Source organism: Nicotiana tomentosiformis, chromosome 7, assembly GCF_000390325.3.
Source record: "Nicotiana tomentosiformis chromosome 7, ASM39032v3, whole genome shotgun sequence".
Taxonomy (NCBI): Eukaryota; Viridiplantae; Streptophyta; class Magnoliopsida; order Solanales; family Solanaceae; genus Nicotiana; species Nicotiana tomentosiformis.
The window spans coordinates 35,335,863-35,352,084 of record NC_090818.1 but is presented as its reverse complement, the minus strand read 5'-3'; the positions used below and the strand labels follow the sequence as shown (position 1 = coordinate 35,352,084).

Sequence of the window (16,222 nt, the reverse complement as noted above, 5' to 3'; positions counted from 1 at the left end):
TGTGTACAATGCATTCTTGCAAGGTGATCTGCATGATGAAGTGTATATGGTGCTGCCCCAGGGATTTTCAAGTCAGGGGGAGCATAATATGGTCTACATACTTGTTAAATCCCTCTATGGGCTAAAGCAAGTTAGTCGCCAATGGAATTTGAAATCGCCTAATGCTTTAATTAAGTCTGGTTTCAGTCAAAGTAATCTTGATCACTCATTATTCATCAAACGGGAAGGAATCAATACAATGATCATCCTAATCTATGTGGATGATATGTTAGTCACTGGGAACAGTTTAAAACTCATAGAGGATTCCAAAAACTCATTGCATCAAGCCTTCAAGATAAAAGACTTGGGTGAGCTCAAATACTTCCTAGGAATTGAGTTCAGTAGATCAAAATATGGCATTTTGGTAAACCAAAGAAAATATGCATTGGAGATAATATCAGAGTTATGACTGGGAGCTGCAAAACCAGCCTAGACACCACTTGAAGCAAACATGAAGCTCACGGTCATTGAATATGACAAGCTGATAAGAAGTACAGATGACCAACTCCTTGAAGATAAAGGGAAGTATCAGAAGTTGATTGGGAAACTACGGTACCTGACCTTAACAAGACCAGATATTTCTTTCTCTGTGCAGACACTTAGTCAGTTTTTACAGCAACCAAAGGTATCTCATTGGGAATAGGGTTGTGCATGGATCGGATCGGATCTGATTTAGCACATTTTGGATTCGGATTTCGGATTCTACAAAATGCAATCTGAATCCGATCAAAATTAATATCGGATCGGATCGAATTTTAAAGTTTGGATGGAATCGGATTTTCGGATTTCGGATCGGATTATTATGCCTCAAAGTTGCAAACTCATATATATTTTCTTTGTAAAAGAGGCAATACAAGAAAAATAAATTCATGTTTATGTAATTATGATAGTACTATGATGCCAATATAGCTAAATCCAGCAATTGTAAAGGTAATAACTTGGAGTAAGATGTAAAGGAAGTACTAACTATCCGAAATTAAAGTTTAATATTTATACATGCCATAATAATTTCGGATTTCGAATTTCGGATTGGATCGGGTTACAATTACACCAATCCGAATCCGATCAGAATATTCAAAATTTTAATAAACACAATTCGAAATACGATCCAAATATCCGAAATTCTAAATCCGAAATCCGAAATTGAACGGATCGGTTCGGATTTCGGATATCCGATCCAAATGAACAGTCCTAATTGGGAAGCAGCTAAAAGAGTAGTGAGATATATCAATAGGCAACCAGGTTTGGGAATTTTGTTGAGTAACAGAAAATTGGGAAAGCTGAGTGTTTAATGTGATGCAGATTGGGCATCTTGTCCAAATACAAGGAAGTCTGTCTCTGGCTTTGTGATCAAGTATGGAGAATCTTTGGTCTCATGGAAGTCAAAGAAGCAGAATACAGTATCAAAGAGTTCAGCTGAGGCTGAATATAGAAGTATGGCAAGTGCAGTATCAGAACTAGTTTGGATAACAGCACTGTTGAAGAAGTTAAGAACTGAAGTCACCTTCCCAATAGATGTGTACAGTGACAGCAAAGCAGCACTGCAGATTGCTGCTAATCCAGTGTTCCATGAACGAACAAAGCACATAGATATAGATTGTCACTTTATTCGTCAAAAAATACGAGAAGGCTTGGTGAAAACACAGCATGTGGGATCCAAAGATCAGATAGCAGATATTCTGACAAAAGTCCTAGCAAGAGCACAACATGAGTATTTGGTTGGCAAGCTGGGAGTGTTAAATGTGTTCACACCCACCAGCTTGAGGGGGAGTGATGAAATAGGAGTTACATGACACAATGTACGCAAGGGCAGATTAGTAATTAGCAAGGGTCAGTAGCGATGTTAATTAAGAAGTCATGAAGATAGTTATACTGTAGTTAGCTGGTAGTTAGTTGTAGTTAGTTGGAGTACAGTTGTAAATTAGTAGCAAGCGGATACACATTGTATAAGTAGGAGCTACAGTACACTTTCAGAAGAAAGAATTCATTTTTACAAAATCCTCTCTAGAACCTTCTCTGTTTCTCTCGTAATAGAGCTCGACTAACATTTTCATTTCTCTGCAAATCTCCACACCAACTTCCTCAAAATGAAATTAAATTGTTCTACTACATAAGTTGGAATACCACACACTGGGAAGAGAACGAGAGGGACGGTTAGGAGAAGCTTTTGCGCCAATTTTCCGGCCAATGTCATGCACACCATATACATTTATACAAATATTTTCGATTAATTATACCCAAAAAGAAAATGAATGAACATGTTTTCAAGCTCCAACCTCCCAGGAAAGACGGGACTTCTCCTTCAAAGATGTAGAACAAACTAATTTCTTTATACAAATCTGTTGACGATACATCATCGTACAATCGCTTTTATAAGATATTTGAACCTGCAATTAGTGTATTGCGCCATCATTGTGAACAAACTCTTCGTTTTGCCCGAAGTCTGAAAAATGTATGAACAGCGACACTCAGTCTTGACACACACACTTTTGGTCGTACAACCAATCCCTCTTTCACTAGGATTGAAGAACAACTCCATGCTCTAAAAGCTCGGATAAAACACTTCTCATTTTGTCAACTGAAACAGGTTTCAGAATAACTCCATCCATACCAACTCTCATGCAGTTTTCTTTCGTCACTCGGTCAGTGTTTCCTGTTAGTGCCACAATAAGTGGCCTGTCGTGACGTTTCCCAAACTTTTCATGTATCCGCACAGCAACTTCATAACAGTCTATACCTGGTATACTCACGTCCATGAATAATACTCTGTGTTCCTGAGTAAGAACTCTCAAGCACTCATCACCAGAGCAAGCCGTTGTTACATCGCACCCTAGGTGCACTAGCAGACCCTTGGTTACCATCCTACTAAACCTGCATAAAAAAGATTCGAAATGGATACATCAAATTAATCTCTTAAGTCAATAATAATCGTATAGATCATTTTCAAAATATACTACAATTGTAACAACCTGAGAAACAAAGACACCGCTGCCACTAACACAAATTTTGGTAATCAATTTAGAGCCACCAACAGTGAAGGAGAATAAAGAAAAAGTTATGGATATTTACCGAAAAAGTTATGGATATTTACCAAAAAAAGTCAAAAGAGACTATAACTTTTTTGTTCGATAAACAAGAATCTTCTGTACCTTGCTCTAAGATGTGTCTTTATCGATATTTCTTAATCCCTTTGTCACAAAAAGAACGATGGAGTTTATTTACTAGCATATATTTATTGCTTAATCCCTCAAAATAAGTAAATTTGAAAACCACATGAAAGTAATATAAATCATATTTTCTCAGTCTAAAATATTTTTAGGTTGTTTTGAAAATTCATTATCGGAAAAATTATTTGACTCCCCAAAGTATATTCTTCTCAGGAATAGGCTCCAAAATCTAGAGGTTGGAATTCTAATCTTTCCTCCTGCTTTGCTTTCTTCTTCCTCTTTTTTTTTTTTGTGGGGTGATAAGCACCTCCTTCCACTTTCCTTTTAGCACGATAAGACCTATAATGTACTTATCCAATTTTGCCAATACAAGACTAAATATCATGCATTTAATAACTACAAATCAAGAAATAATTAACAAGCTAAATGAGGTATGCAATGAAGATCAAACTTCAGTCGCAAGTGGAACCAGAACCAAATGACTATGATTTTTGCAGGAAATAATTAAATAAACTTTTTAGAAAAACAGCCTTCCCCAACTTGGACTCTCTTGAGGGTATTTTTGAGATAAAACATATGACCACTTCTATCTTAAAAGTAGAGAATGCATATTAAGGTGTTAGCTAATGGACCAAAACATCTTTGTAAAAAAATACATACCCAAAGAATGTCTGAAAACAAATATGCAGCCACTTTATCCTATGTCTTCTTACTCTTTGGAATGGTGTATCCCTGTGATTGGATGGGAAAAGATTTGAGTGGGGTTGGCCACAATACTTCCTACAATCCTATGATGAAACAATGATGTGTGCCTCAGCGGCACACTAACATGTTTCCCTTCTCCATTTTCTGCAACTTTAGGACCATCTTTCTTCACCCCCTCTGCTTCTTTTCCAAAGGGATATGAAGCACCAACCTTAATGTCTAGATTATACTCCTAATATACTGCCTAGCACTTTCCACAGTACATACAGTTAATAGACTAACTTCCATAGACATTTAACAGATGGCCAGGGTCTTTATTCCAAAGTGATGTCCAACAACTACCACTTTTTTCAGCTTGTAAATGTTTAATCTCACGTAACATAGACCAACACATAGCAAAACGAGAATCATTGGCCAGATTAAGTCGTCAAACAGCAGGACAAATAAGAGTCTAAAGATAAAGAGGTAGTATCAGTACTCACCCGTTATCATCCATAACCAAAACCTTTAGTCCTTGAAAAGTCATCTGCATTTGATTTGCAGGCAATCTGGGCATAAAGGGAAGCTTAGGCTCATTTGAGCGCCCAGGAATGCCAAGTTTAACAATAAAGATAGCAGTAGACCCCTTGCCAAGTCCTTCACTTTCGATCCAAATATGACCTTCCATAAGATTAACAAACCTGATCCAGGCCATTAAAACAATTTGTCAGATAAATAATCACTGTTGTAAGTGTCTCCACATGCAATGAACAAATTTTCCAAGGAAAGTGCATCAGCAAAGAATGAAAATTCAATCTTGAGCAGTTCTCCAGTTATCATGGAAAACTGAAAACCGCATTCAAAACAAACACCAAAGAAGTGAGATACCTCTTAGAAATCGCAAGGCCAAGCCCAGTGCCACCCGAACTTTTAGTTGCTAGTGCCTGGTTTTGCGCAAACTTGCAGAATAGCTTGGGGATATCCTGCGGATTAATGCCTGATCCTGTATCTTTTACCTAAATAACAGGGGAAAAATTAGCAATAAAACCACCACCCCAAAAAACATAAACAGAGCAACTACCATATATAGTGCAAATATTAAATATCAAGCATGAAAATAAACTTTTAAACATACCTGTACACGTAAATAAAAGTGATTCTCACTTTGCACAGGAAAAAACTCGGGAGCTCTAGGATCTCTTAAAGATTCTGATTTTGCAGCAACAGCTGAAATTGACACACTGCCTTCTTTTGAAAATTTTACAGCATTGCCAACAACATTTAAAAGAATTTGCATTAGCCGTTTTTCATCTCCAATAGCAAATTCCGGCAAATCTGAAGACAAGCTAAGCGTGACAAACAACTTTTTCACAGATGCAATAGGCTTGATTAAGTTAAGGACCTAAAGCAAAAGGCAGACACCTGAATCAGTCAATAGTTTCCAGCATAACATGTTGGAAAACTGGAAATCACAAGTAATGTTTTTAACAGATCTAGAACATCTTTTCATTTGTTCTTTTTCTCAAAATATCTAGAGCATGCAAGTAAACAGCAATAGCAGGCTTACCTCTCTGAAGAGAACATGAAGATTGAAAGTCCCAACGTCAAGTTGAAGGCTTCCATCCTCAAGCCTTGAAAGATCCAAGACATCATTGATGAGCGTTGCTAAAAGGTTGCTGCTCTTAAGGATTGTTTCCACCATCAGACGCTGCTCCGGTGTCAGGTCAGTTTCTTGTAGCAAAGATGAAAGTGCAATTATTGCATGCATAGGAGTTCTCATTTCATGATTCATAACTGCTAGGAAATCATTACGCGCACGAACAGCCATTTCTGCTTCTCTTCTTGCCAGATCAAGAGCCACATTCTGCTCCATAAGAAGATCCCTAGCCCTCATTGATTCCTCCAAGATGGCAGCATGTGAGAGAGCAACAGCTACCTGAATTGACAAAAGATAGAAAAAAGTCACTTCATCCAGTCACATTCCGTTTTCACCCTTTTAACAGAAAAACCCAGAGGTGCAATTTAGTTGCAAGCAGACCATGTGAAATGGATAGATGCTTCCCTATGTGCCAAATGCCAATAACATCCAGCATAAGAAGAGAAGAGATCCCTTGATCTCCAATAGAAAAAGGGTTGTCAGAGGAGGGGCTCTTCATAAAATGTCATTTCTACCATTTATCCAGGAAATATCCAAGGATCAAAGAGAAACGTAATAACACAAGTCTGTGCAAAAAGTACCCCTTTCGCCCAGGTTGTTTTATGGTGCCTGACTATACACGGAGTTTAAGGAAGAAAGAAAGGCTTCAAAGACACATGCATAAAATACCAAGGTGTCCATTGAACCAAACTATTTAAGTTTTTATAGCTAGTGGAGCCTAGATCAAGTCACTGGCAAAATGAGAACATGAAAATTAAACTGTTCCTAGTATATAAAGATGTCAATCTTTACAGGACAGACGAAAGTGAAAAGAATACCAAACCAATTGGGATGAAGGGATAATAACTCTTCAAGAATGTGGAAGACAAACAGTAAAAAGTATTAAGATGGGAGCTTAGTTCATAAGTGGTAGTATGAATATTTAATACGTCCAGTTTAGCACTAAGCTTGCCGCTTACGACTCAGCCAGTGGCGGAGCCACATGCACCCAAGGGGTGTCACGACACCCCTTCATCAGAAAATTACATTGTTTAGCTCGGTAATCTTTTTAAAAATATGTATATATACTATATAATGACACCCCTTGACTTCTTGGTGAGTTTGTTTCTTTATATTTTGACTCCCCTTAATAAAAATCCTGGCTCCGCCACTGGACTCGGCTAATCAAGTTCAGCATGGGCAGAGCCAAAAATTACGTGAGACTAGTGAAAGATTTTCTGATACCAAACAATAGTCTCCTTAAAAGAAAATTTTATTCCAACACAAATTTTGAAAAAAATCTCAATAAACTCGATCCCGAAAATGGGATGATATTCTAAAAATCATATCCCTAAAAGCAACATAACAAATTTGCTTAGAATATGGTTAAGTATGATCATCATTTTCCACAATAATGATCATACAGATTTATCAAATTAAATTAGTTTTCTTAAATACACAAACATAGTTCTCCAAATTTACAAAGAAACCATAGCTTTGGTCTCTTTTCCTTTTGGCTAACATGCATTTCTACATGCCTTGAAATCTATAAAACTAATATAGTTTCTTGATGTGCTAAAATTCAAATTAGAAGGAAAAGGAAAAGAAGGATGTAAATACTAAACCTTACGTCCAAAAGCCGCAGGGCAACGGAAATGTTCAAAGGGGTTTAATAATTGACTGATGTGCATTGAAACCCACAAAAGGCAGCCTCATCCTTATGCAAGACCGTCCATGGCCTAATGCGCCTGACTTCTAATCAGGCAATTGTGGATTCAAGTCCCAAAAGGAGAGCTGCTTTCATTTGAGCCCTAGTTGATTGATTAATCATAGTCTACTAGAAGTTGAACTTATCCACTTTAACATACTAGAAGTTGAACTTATCCACTTTAACAAGGATACTACAATCACTCCACAAATTTCTGTTATATCAAGAAAATTCATAGCTAACATGTTAAGATTCCAATTTCCTATACTTAGTTTCTTTTTTAATTATTTTCTCTAATTAATAGGAAAAAAAGGGGTTGCCAAGAGACAAATTGAAGAATGGAGGACTAGTCCTTCAGAAAAAACTCCTCCGTCAAAAAGCGTATAATCTTGTCTTATCTTTTACGCACATATTTACACCACCACCACTACCCCCAAAATTCTTTTAACTTTTTAACGAGTATAGAAAATACTACTTATGCTAGAGATTTATAACCTGTTTGGCCAAGCTTCTTCAATCCTAGAAGCACTTTTTTTTGAAGAAAAAAAAGTTTTTTTTTTTCAAAATTGAAGTGTTTGGCTAAGCTTTTGGAAGAAAAAAAAGTGTTTTTGAAGAGAAGCAGAAGCAGTTTTAGAGAAGCAGAAAAAAGTAGTTTCTCTCCAAAAGCACTTTTTTGAAGAGCACTTTTGAGAAAAATACACTTAGAAACAGTTTTTAAAAACTTGGCCAAACACTAATTGCTGCTCAGAAGTGCTTTTCAAATTAATTAGCCAAACACAAACTGCTTCTAACCAAAAGTACTTTTGAGAAAAACACTTCTCAAAATAAGCTTATTTTTGCAGCTTGGCCAAACAGGCTATTAGTCTACAGCATGAGTATGATATCAAATCAAAAATAAGTCCTAGTTTGTTTATACCCTAGATCCTACATCCAACGTCGAACCAAATCTAATAAAGCAAAAAGTCGTGGAGGCCAGTTTTGTCGAATGCTATCTTCAAGAGCTAGGTGCAAAACAAGCTGAGTGCTTTCTTGCTTACATCACACTTCAGTGTATATGCACGAAGGGGCTACAGTGTGAATCTCATCACCAATAAAGTCTGTCTTGAAGAGGGCAACACTAAATAAGAAATATTTCACTTAATTGAATTTTTTCAATTCTTTAGTCATATAATTGTTTTATGTTTATGGTTATTATCCTCACTTATTTACTCTTTTCGCTTAAAGGCCTAATAGGTCAGTGCTTTTGTTTGCTTTCGCCTTTTATAGTAATGGAGGAACCAAAAGCGAAGGAGAGTTACAGTCCTTCCAAAACAAAATCTGCTATGACCAACTGAATAGACCCCATTTGAATTTATTTTTAATAATTAATATAACAATCGTTCATATCTCTCTCCAGCCTTTCTCTCCCCGTGGACAAAAGTTGTAATGACTTAAAAGACAATTATGTAAACAACCCACACATCACAGGCACCTATCCAGCAAAAAGCAATCAAGGAAAGCAAGAATCAGAAAATCACAGCATCACAATTTAGCAGTTATTTCTTGTTGCATTCCATCAGCCATTGGATTATTCGGATTTTGAAATCCGGCTTCATTGGCACCGTCTATTTCAAAAGGAGCATGGGATATTTAACTATTTACCAGATTAAAATTCAGTCCAAGCATTTACCAAAGGATGTGATCAAGAGGAATAATTTCTTATGAAGATAATCAGGGCAGATGAAACTGCATCAATCAATTATCTCATTAAGATTGGTTCTGTAGCTGTTCTTATAATGATTATGTAATATCTAATTTCAACAGAAAACTCTAGCATTGAACATCATTGTGTTCAAAAGGGGAGCTACAAGATATTACATCACATATAAAAAAAAAATTCAAACCTGATCGGCTACCACTTCAACAAGCTCCAATTCATGGACATGCCATTGTCTAGCACTATCTGAAGGAAGCATCAAAACCATCAAAGCATAGCGCTTCGTAGAAAGTTCAGGCCAATCATTAATCTGAAAGTTCGAGAGATGCAGAAGAGGGACCCTGACAGCAACCACCTCACCTGGAATGTACTTCCCAGCAGGTCGAAGCCTTGCGACGGGAGAATTTGGTGATATTTTAACAGCATGATTTGTACTGAAAACTTGATTAATTACAGGAAGTTGTATAGGTACTGTAAATCCAACTGGATTTTGATGACGTAGAGTGTAAGAAAGTTGAAGCTCCAGTCCAGTACGAGTTGGCATCCACAATGCACACTCTTCCAGTGCCAATGCTCTTCCAAGCTCAACAAGTGTAGTCTTCAAAATAGTATGTCTATCCAGAGTACTTCTGATTTCATGTGTAAGCATTCTAACATACCTACCCGTCTCCTCCTGTGTCCGAATAAGACCCATTTCACGATCAAGCTCTGCCGCTTTGTTTTTCAAGAATAGCTCCCTAGTTTTGACACTTAATAGATCCGGAATGATGTGCACAAGCATGAGAGCCGTTGCACATGATACCACAGCAGTGAAGACCTTTGCGGTAGTCATCACTATTGCCAAAGTCCTTGTATGGGGGGTAGATGTCCATAAGTTGATAAGATGTGTTGCTCCACAAAGAACTATGAAAGCACCAAACTGCACGAGTACCCATCTATATGGAAAAACTGCCGATTTCTGGACAAAGTATACCAACTCGATTGGGATAGAGAAATAAGCAACTGCGATGAAAAAATCGGAAATGTACTGATACTTCATTAACAACTCATCAGCAGGCCATTGTGGATCAAAGCAGTTACAATCCATGATGGACAATCACCTCAATAAATCACTCTCTCTATTGTATCAACAGCACTGCAGCATAAGGACATCAATTCATGAACAGAAAGGGATTTAGCCCTCAGAAGGATTAAATAGTCTAGAAAAATACTAATACATCAGCTAAGTTGGTCTCAAACTTAGTGTATATAGCTCCAAAAGCAAAATTAACACTGCACACATATACATTTAAAAAGAAAGACTTTATTTTAGTAGCAACATAGTATTAATATGTATAGATACAAAAGGAACAAAAAGCAACTAGGCAGGATGGCCACCTGCAAAAAGTTGTGTCTGAAGTCCATTAACAGAGTATACATCATCCAGTGAAACTCTCTTTTCAATAGTTTTTCACAAATGATGATATTATATAATTAGTTATGATTATAATTAATATCATTATTTGATAAGTATACATGATGTAGTTATTATAACAGAAGCGGAACTGGCTAGTAAATATTGTCGCGACTGTTAGCTCTTCACTAGTGTGCCATGGCAAAATGCTGCACCACAAAAAAGGGTACGCCACCTCATTACTCATTCAAAACAACCTATTCCACTGCTCTCCACATAAAAAAAATTCAATTATCACGTTCTGCCACTAAAACTGGAGCCTATTAGGATAGGTGATTTTGCTTTAGGATTTATATTCTAAATAAATTGATTTAAAATGCTTAGAGAACGAAAATTAAGGTCCGGATAGTAAGATCATGGTGAAAATCAATCAAATTGTTATACTTCCATCCCAATAAATGAAAATGAAAACCAACAATTGAGTAATTAAAAATGTTATCTTTATTCCTCGAAAGGTTGAACAATTAATGGATTGGGAAAAGGATTCAACTTTACTGACTTCCGTCCCAGTAACTAAAAACCAACAATTCAGTAACAAATATTTATTTCACTAGCCTCAAAACGTTGAAAAAATTAATGATTAACACTCAAAAGCAGATTATTGCAACATCACAACTTCAAAGCGCAATTATTCTATCAAAACTTAAAGTATAATTAGCTTCGTAAATTTGCTTTTAAGAAAAAAAGAAGAAGAAAAACTTTGTAAAATAAAGGAACATAGCAAGCCACGTCGCAATTCGTATTCTGGATTAAAATTACGGGGAAAGGGATTAGGGTTACTGTCACGTAAGAAACAGAGAAGCGAATAGATAAAGAACTTACAACTAAGTATCGCCGGAGAAGAGATTCCGACGACGTCGCCGGAAACACAGATCCTATTATGCCGGATTAAGCAGAGTTAAGTCATCCGCCATTAAGTTAAAATCAACCGTTTAGATTCGGTGCTCAAATTAGTCAAATTGAGTGACATCATAAAAAACCCACTAATGGAGGTTTTAATGTCAAACAATATTTTCATTTCCTATTACCAAAAAGGCATTTGGCCGCAAATGTCTCTTTTTGTCCTCTGTTGGCTTAATGGGATGTTAAAATTCATTTAAATAAAAATAAAATTACCTCACTGGACTAATGTCAAAAAAAAAATTGACATTATAAACGGTCATACGGTGCGAATAATCCATTACTGTTATAAATATATTATATTATAGATGTTCATTTAGTACTCTGTTGTAAATAAATTTTCTGAAGAACTTTATCCATATGAGAATTTGTCGTAAATATGTTTATCTATTTAGTACTCTATTGGAAATAAGCCTTTTGAAAAAGCTTATCATTTTGGTACTCCATTATGGATAAACATTACCTCCGGTAGAAGATTATCTATATCTCGTACCGTAGCAGCTTGAAGGAGCAGCTTACACAGCAACTTGCAATAGCAGCTTACACAGCAACTTCCTTTATTCTATAAATAGAGTAATTTTCAGTTTATTATGTACATAAGTTTGAAGTTTGAATAATATATCAGTTTCTCTCTATACTTGTCTTTACTTTACAGTCTTTATTTTATAACAAGTTATCAGCACGAGACTCTGCCATCTCGAGCAAATACTTTGTAAATATCAGAGGTACGAACTTTCTTTTTCTAAATAATGTCAAATCTTTCTAAACTTTAATTTGTAACCCTGAATATATCGGGCAAAAGTTACATGTCTTGGGTGCTTGATGTTGAAATTCATCTTGATGCGATGGGTCTGACAAACACTGTCAAGGACAAAAACCAAGCATCAAACCAAGACTGTGCCAAAGCAATGATATTTCTACGACATCACCTTGATGAATGCTTGAAAATGGAATATCTCACTATTAAAGATCCAGTAATACTGTGAAATAATTTGAAAGATAGATATGACCCCCTGAAGATGGTCGCTCTTCCACAGGCACGTTATGATTAGACTCGTCTAAGGCTACAAGATTTTAAATCTATCAATGAGTATAATTCTGCTATGTTCAGAATTATTTCCCAATTGAAACTATGTGTTGATAATATTACTGATCATGATATGTTGGAGAAAACTTTCACCATTTTTCATGCCTCGAATATGCTCATGCAACAGCAATATCGAGAGATGGGATTCAAAAAGTATTCTGAATTTATTTCACATCTTCTTGTAGCCAAGCAACATAATGGGCTATTAATGAAAAACCATGAAAGCCGGCCTACTGGTTCTTGTCCATTCCCTAAAGTGGATGAAACGAACTTCCACCAAGCTAAGCCTGGAAGAGGACGTGGACCCAGTCGTGGTCATGGCCGTGATCGGGGAAGAAACTCTAATCACGGTAATAATAATGCACCAAAGAATCCTCCTCACCACCACTAGTGGAAAAGAAAGGAACAAAAGCATGAAGCGGTGCAAGCAGCAAAGCCAGGAAATGCATGCTATAGATGTGGAGGAAAAGGGCACTGGTCACGTACATATCGTACGCCAAAGCACCTTCTTGAGCTTTATCAAGCCTCCCTGAAGAAGACAGGGAAAAATGTTGAAGCAAATTTTATTTCGGAAGATGATTTAGACTTCATGCATTTTGATGTAGTTGATTACTTTGCACTCCTGGAAGGAGAAACAAGTCATGTGATCGGTGATGAATCTTTAGAGATATAAATATTTTAATTTTTGCTGTTTGTAGTAGATAGTATGGTTATGTAATTGTTGTACATAAATAAAAGTTATGCTTTGATAATGATGTTTACTATCATATTTATTTTGTTTATGTCATTTTGAAGAATATGGATAATCCTCAAATTATGTTTGGATCAAAGACCAATCATGAAGATATTTGTGTAATTGATAGTGGAACAACTCATGTCATATTCAAATATCAGTAATACTTTTCTTATTTGCATAAGTAAAAAGCAAATGTTTTAACAATTTCTAGTAATATAAGTTTAATTGAAGGCTCCGTAAGAGCCACTATATTTCTGTCTAAGGGAACGAAGCTTATAATAATAATGCATTATTCTCCTCCAAGTCCCGAAGAAACTTGTTGAGTTTTATAGATATCCGCCGAAATGGGTATCATGTTGAGACGATAGATGAAATGAATATGAAATATCTTTGTATTACAAGGAATATTTCTGGCTAGAAGTCCATTGTAGAAAAGTTATCAACTTTATCTTCTCGCTTATACTATTCAAAGATTAGTACAGTTGAAGCACACTCTATCGTAAACCAGAAGTTTACTGATTCAAATATTTTCGTGCTTTGGCATGGCCATTTGGGCCATCCTGGATCAATAATGATGAGACGAATTACTAAAACTTCGAGTGGGCATCCATTAAAGAACCTGAAGATTCTTATAAATAATGAATTTTCTTGTGATGCTTGTTATCAAGGCAAAATGATCGCTGGCATTGAATCCCCTGCCTTTTTAGAACGAATGCATGTGGATATATGTGGACCTATTCACCCACCAAGTGGTCTGTTTAGATATTTTATGGTCCTAATAGATGCATCTTCAAGATGGTCTCATGTATACCTACTATCATGTCGCAATCTGGCGTTTGCAAAGTTATTAACCCAAATAATTCGATTAAGGGCACAATTCCCAGATTATCCCATAAAGGCTATTCGCCTTAATAATGCTAGAGAATTCTCATCCCAAGCTCTATCAGTTGGGAAAAAAATGAACATCATGTAGCTTATGTTCATACTCAAAATGGCCTTGCAGAGTCATTTATTAAACGCATGTAATTGATAGCAAGACCACTACGTATGAAAATAAAATTGCCCACTACTATTTGGGGTCATGCTATCTTGCATGCAGCATCACGTATCTGTCTCAGACCGACACATTATAATAAATATTCTCCGTCACAATTAGTTTTTGGTCATGAACCAGATATTGCCCGTCTATAAATTTTTGGATGTGCTGTATATGTGCCAGTAGCACCACCATAACGCAGTAAGATGGGCCCACAGAAAAGATTAGGAATATATATTGGGTTTAAATCACCCTCTATTATTCACTATCATGAACCATTGATGGGAGATTTATTTACTGCTTGATTTGCAGACTGTCGGTTTGATGAAACAAATTTCCCACAACTATGGGAGAGATAAAGGAAATCAAAAGAGAAATCGTGTGGAAAGTTTCATCGTTATCTCATTTTGATCCACATACCCCTATATGTAATCAGGAGGTCCAGAAGATCATCCATTTATAAAATATAGCAAATCAAATGCCAGACGCATTTACTGATTTGAATAGGATAACTAAGTCACATATCCCTGCAAAAAATGTGCCTATCCAAATTGATATCCCATCAGGACCATCTACTAGCATGAGAGTTAGTGAACCTAAAGCACGCCTGAAGCGTGGTAGGACTTTGGGTTCTAAGGATCGAAATCCTCGAAAAAGAAAATCGACAAATGATAATGATACTATGAAAGGATATCCTGAAGAGACCCAAAATCTGATTAGTTCTGAGATTCCTGAAGAAATCAATAAACCCAAGACTCAAGTGAGCGAGGAACTTTTAATAAATTCTACTGGCGATGGGATTAATTTAAATCGATCTGAAATAGTGGTGGATAATATTTTTCCATATAATGTTGCACTTAACATTATGGAAGATAGTGAGGAATTTGAACCTCGATCTGTCGAAGAATGTCGACAAAGATCTGATTGGACAAAATGGCAAGGGGCAATTCAATCATAATTGAACGCACTTGCTAAAAGAGAGGTCTTTGGACTAGTAGTCCAGACACCTACTGGTATAAAACCAGTTGGTCATAAATGGTTTTTTGTGCGGAAAAAATAACAAAAATGAAGTTGAAAGATACAAGGCTCGCCTTGTCGCACAAGGATTCTCACAACGACCTGGAGTCGATTATGAAGAAACATAATCACCCGTTATGGATGCCATAACATTTCGATATCTCATCAGTTTAGCCTTACGTGAAAAACTTGAAATACATCTAATGGATGTGATTACAGCTTATCTGTACGGGTCACTTGATAATGAAATTTACATGAAAATCCCTGAAGAATTTAAAATGCCTGAAGCATATTCAAAATCTCGGGAAATGTACTCAATTAGATTACAAAGATATTTGTACGGTTTAAAGCAATCTGGGCGCATGTGGTATAATCGCCTCAGTGAATATTTGCTGAAAAAGGGTTACATAAATGATGTTATTTGTCCATGTATTTTTATAAAGAAAATGGCATCCGAAATTTTTTACAGTTGTTGTTTATGTTGATGACATAAATCTTGTTGGAACTCCAGAAGAGCTCCAAAAGGCAATTGAATATCTTAAGAAAGAATTTGAGATGAAAGATCTTGGAAAGACAAAATTTTGTCTTGGTCTGCAAATTAAACATTTAGCAGACGGGATCTTTATCCATCAATCTGCCTATACAGAAAGGGTCTTACAACGCTTTTACATGGACAAAGCGCACCCGTTGAGTACACCAATAGTTGTTCGATCACTTAAAGTGAAGAAGGACCCGTTCCGACCTCCAAAAGAGGAAGAAGAACTACTTGATCCTAAAATACCATATCTCAGTGCAATTGGTGCACTTATGTATCTTGCTCACGCTACAAGGCCTGACATAGTATTTTATGTTAATTTAATAGCAATATACAACTCTTCTCCTACAAAGAGACATTGGAATGGGATTAAGCATATTTTATAATATTTAAAGGGAACTCTCGAGTTGGGTTTGTTTTATACTAACAAAGGTAGTGCAGATCTTATTGGTTATGCAGATGCATGTTATTTATATGATCCCCATAAAGCTCGATCTCAAATCGGGTATGTGTTTACATGTGGAGGTA

General features: G+C 36.3%; 1 protein-coding gene across 1 annotated transcript; it reads right to left on the bottom strand.

The window, feature by feature from the left end:
* Window positions 1-1,960: 1,960 nt before the first annotated feature.
* LOC104085105 (ethylene receptor) lies at window positions 1,961-11,410 on the bottom strand. The gene is made up of 7 exons (XM_009589060.4): window positions 11,206-11,410; window positions 9,118-10,065; window positions 5,458-5,826; window positions 5,026-5,292; window positions 4,779-4,906; window positions 4,394-4,591; window positions 1,961-2,910 (listed from the first exon to the last, which is right to left on the bottom strand). The coding sequence occupies exons 2-7, from the start codon at window positions 10,015-10,017 to the stop codon at window positions 2,556-2,558; spliced, it is 2,217 nt and encodes a 738-aa protein (XP_009587355.1). The 5' UTR covers window positions 10,018-10,065; window positions 11,206-11,410; the 3' UTR covers window positions 1,961-2,555.
* Between the last annotated feature and the right edge of the window lie 4,812 nt (window positions 11,411-16,222).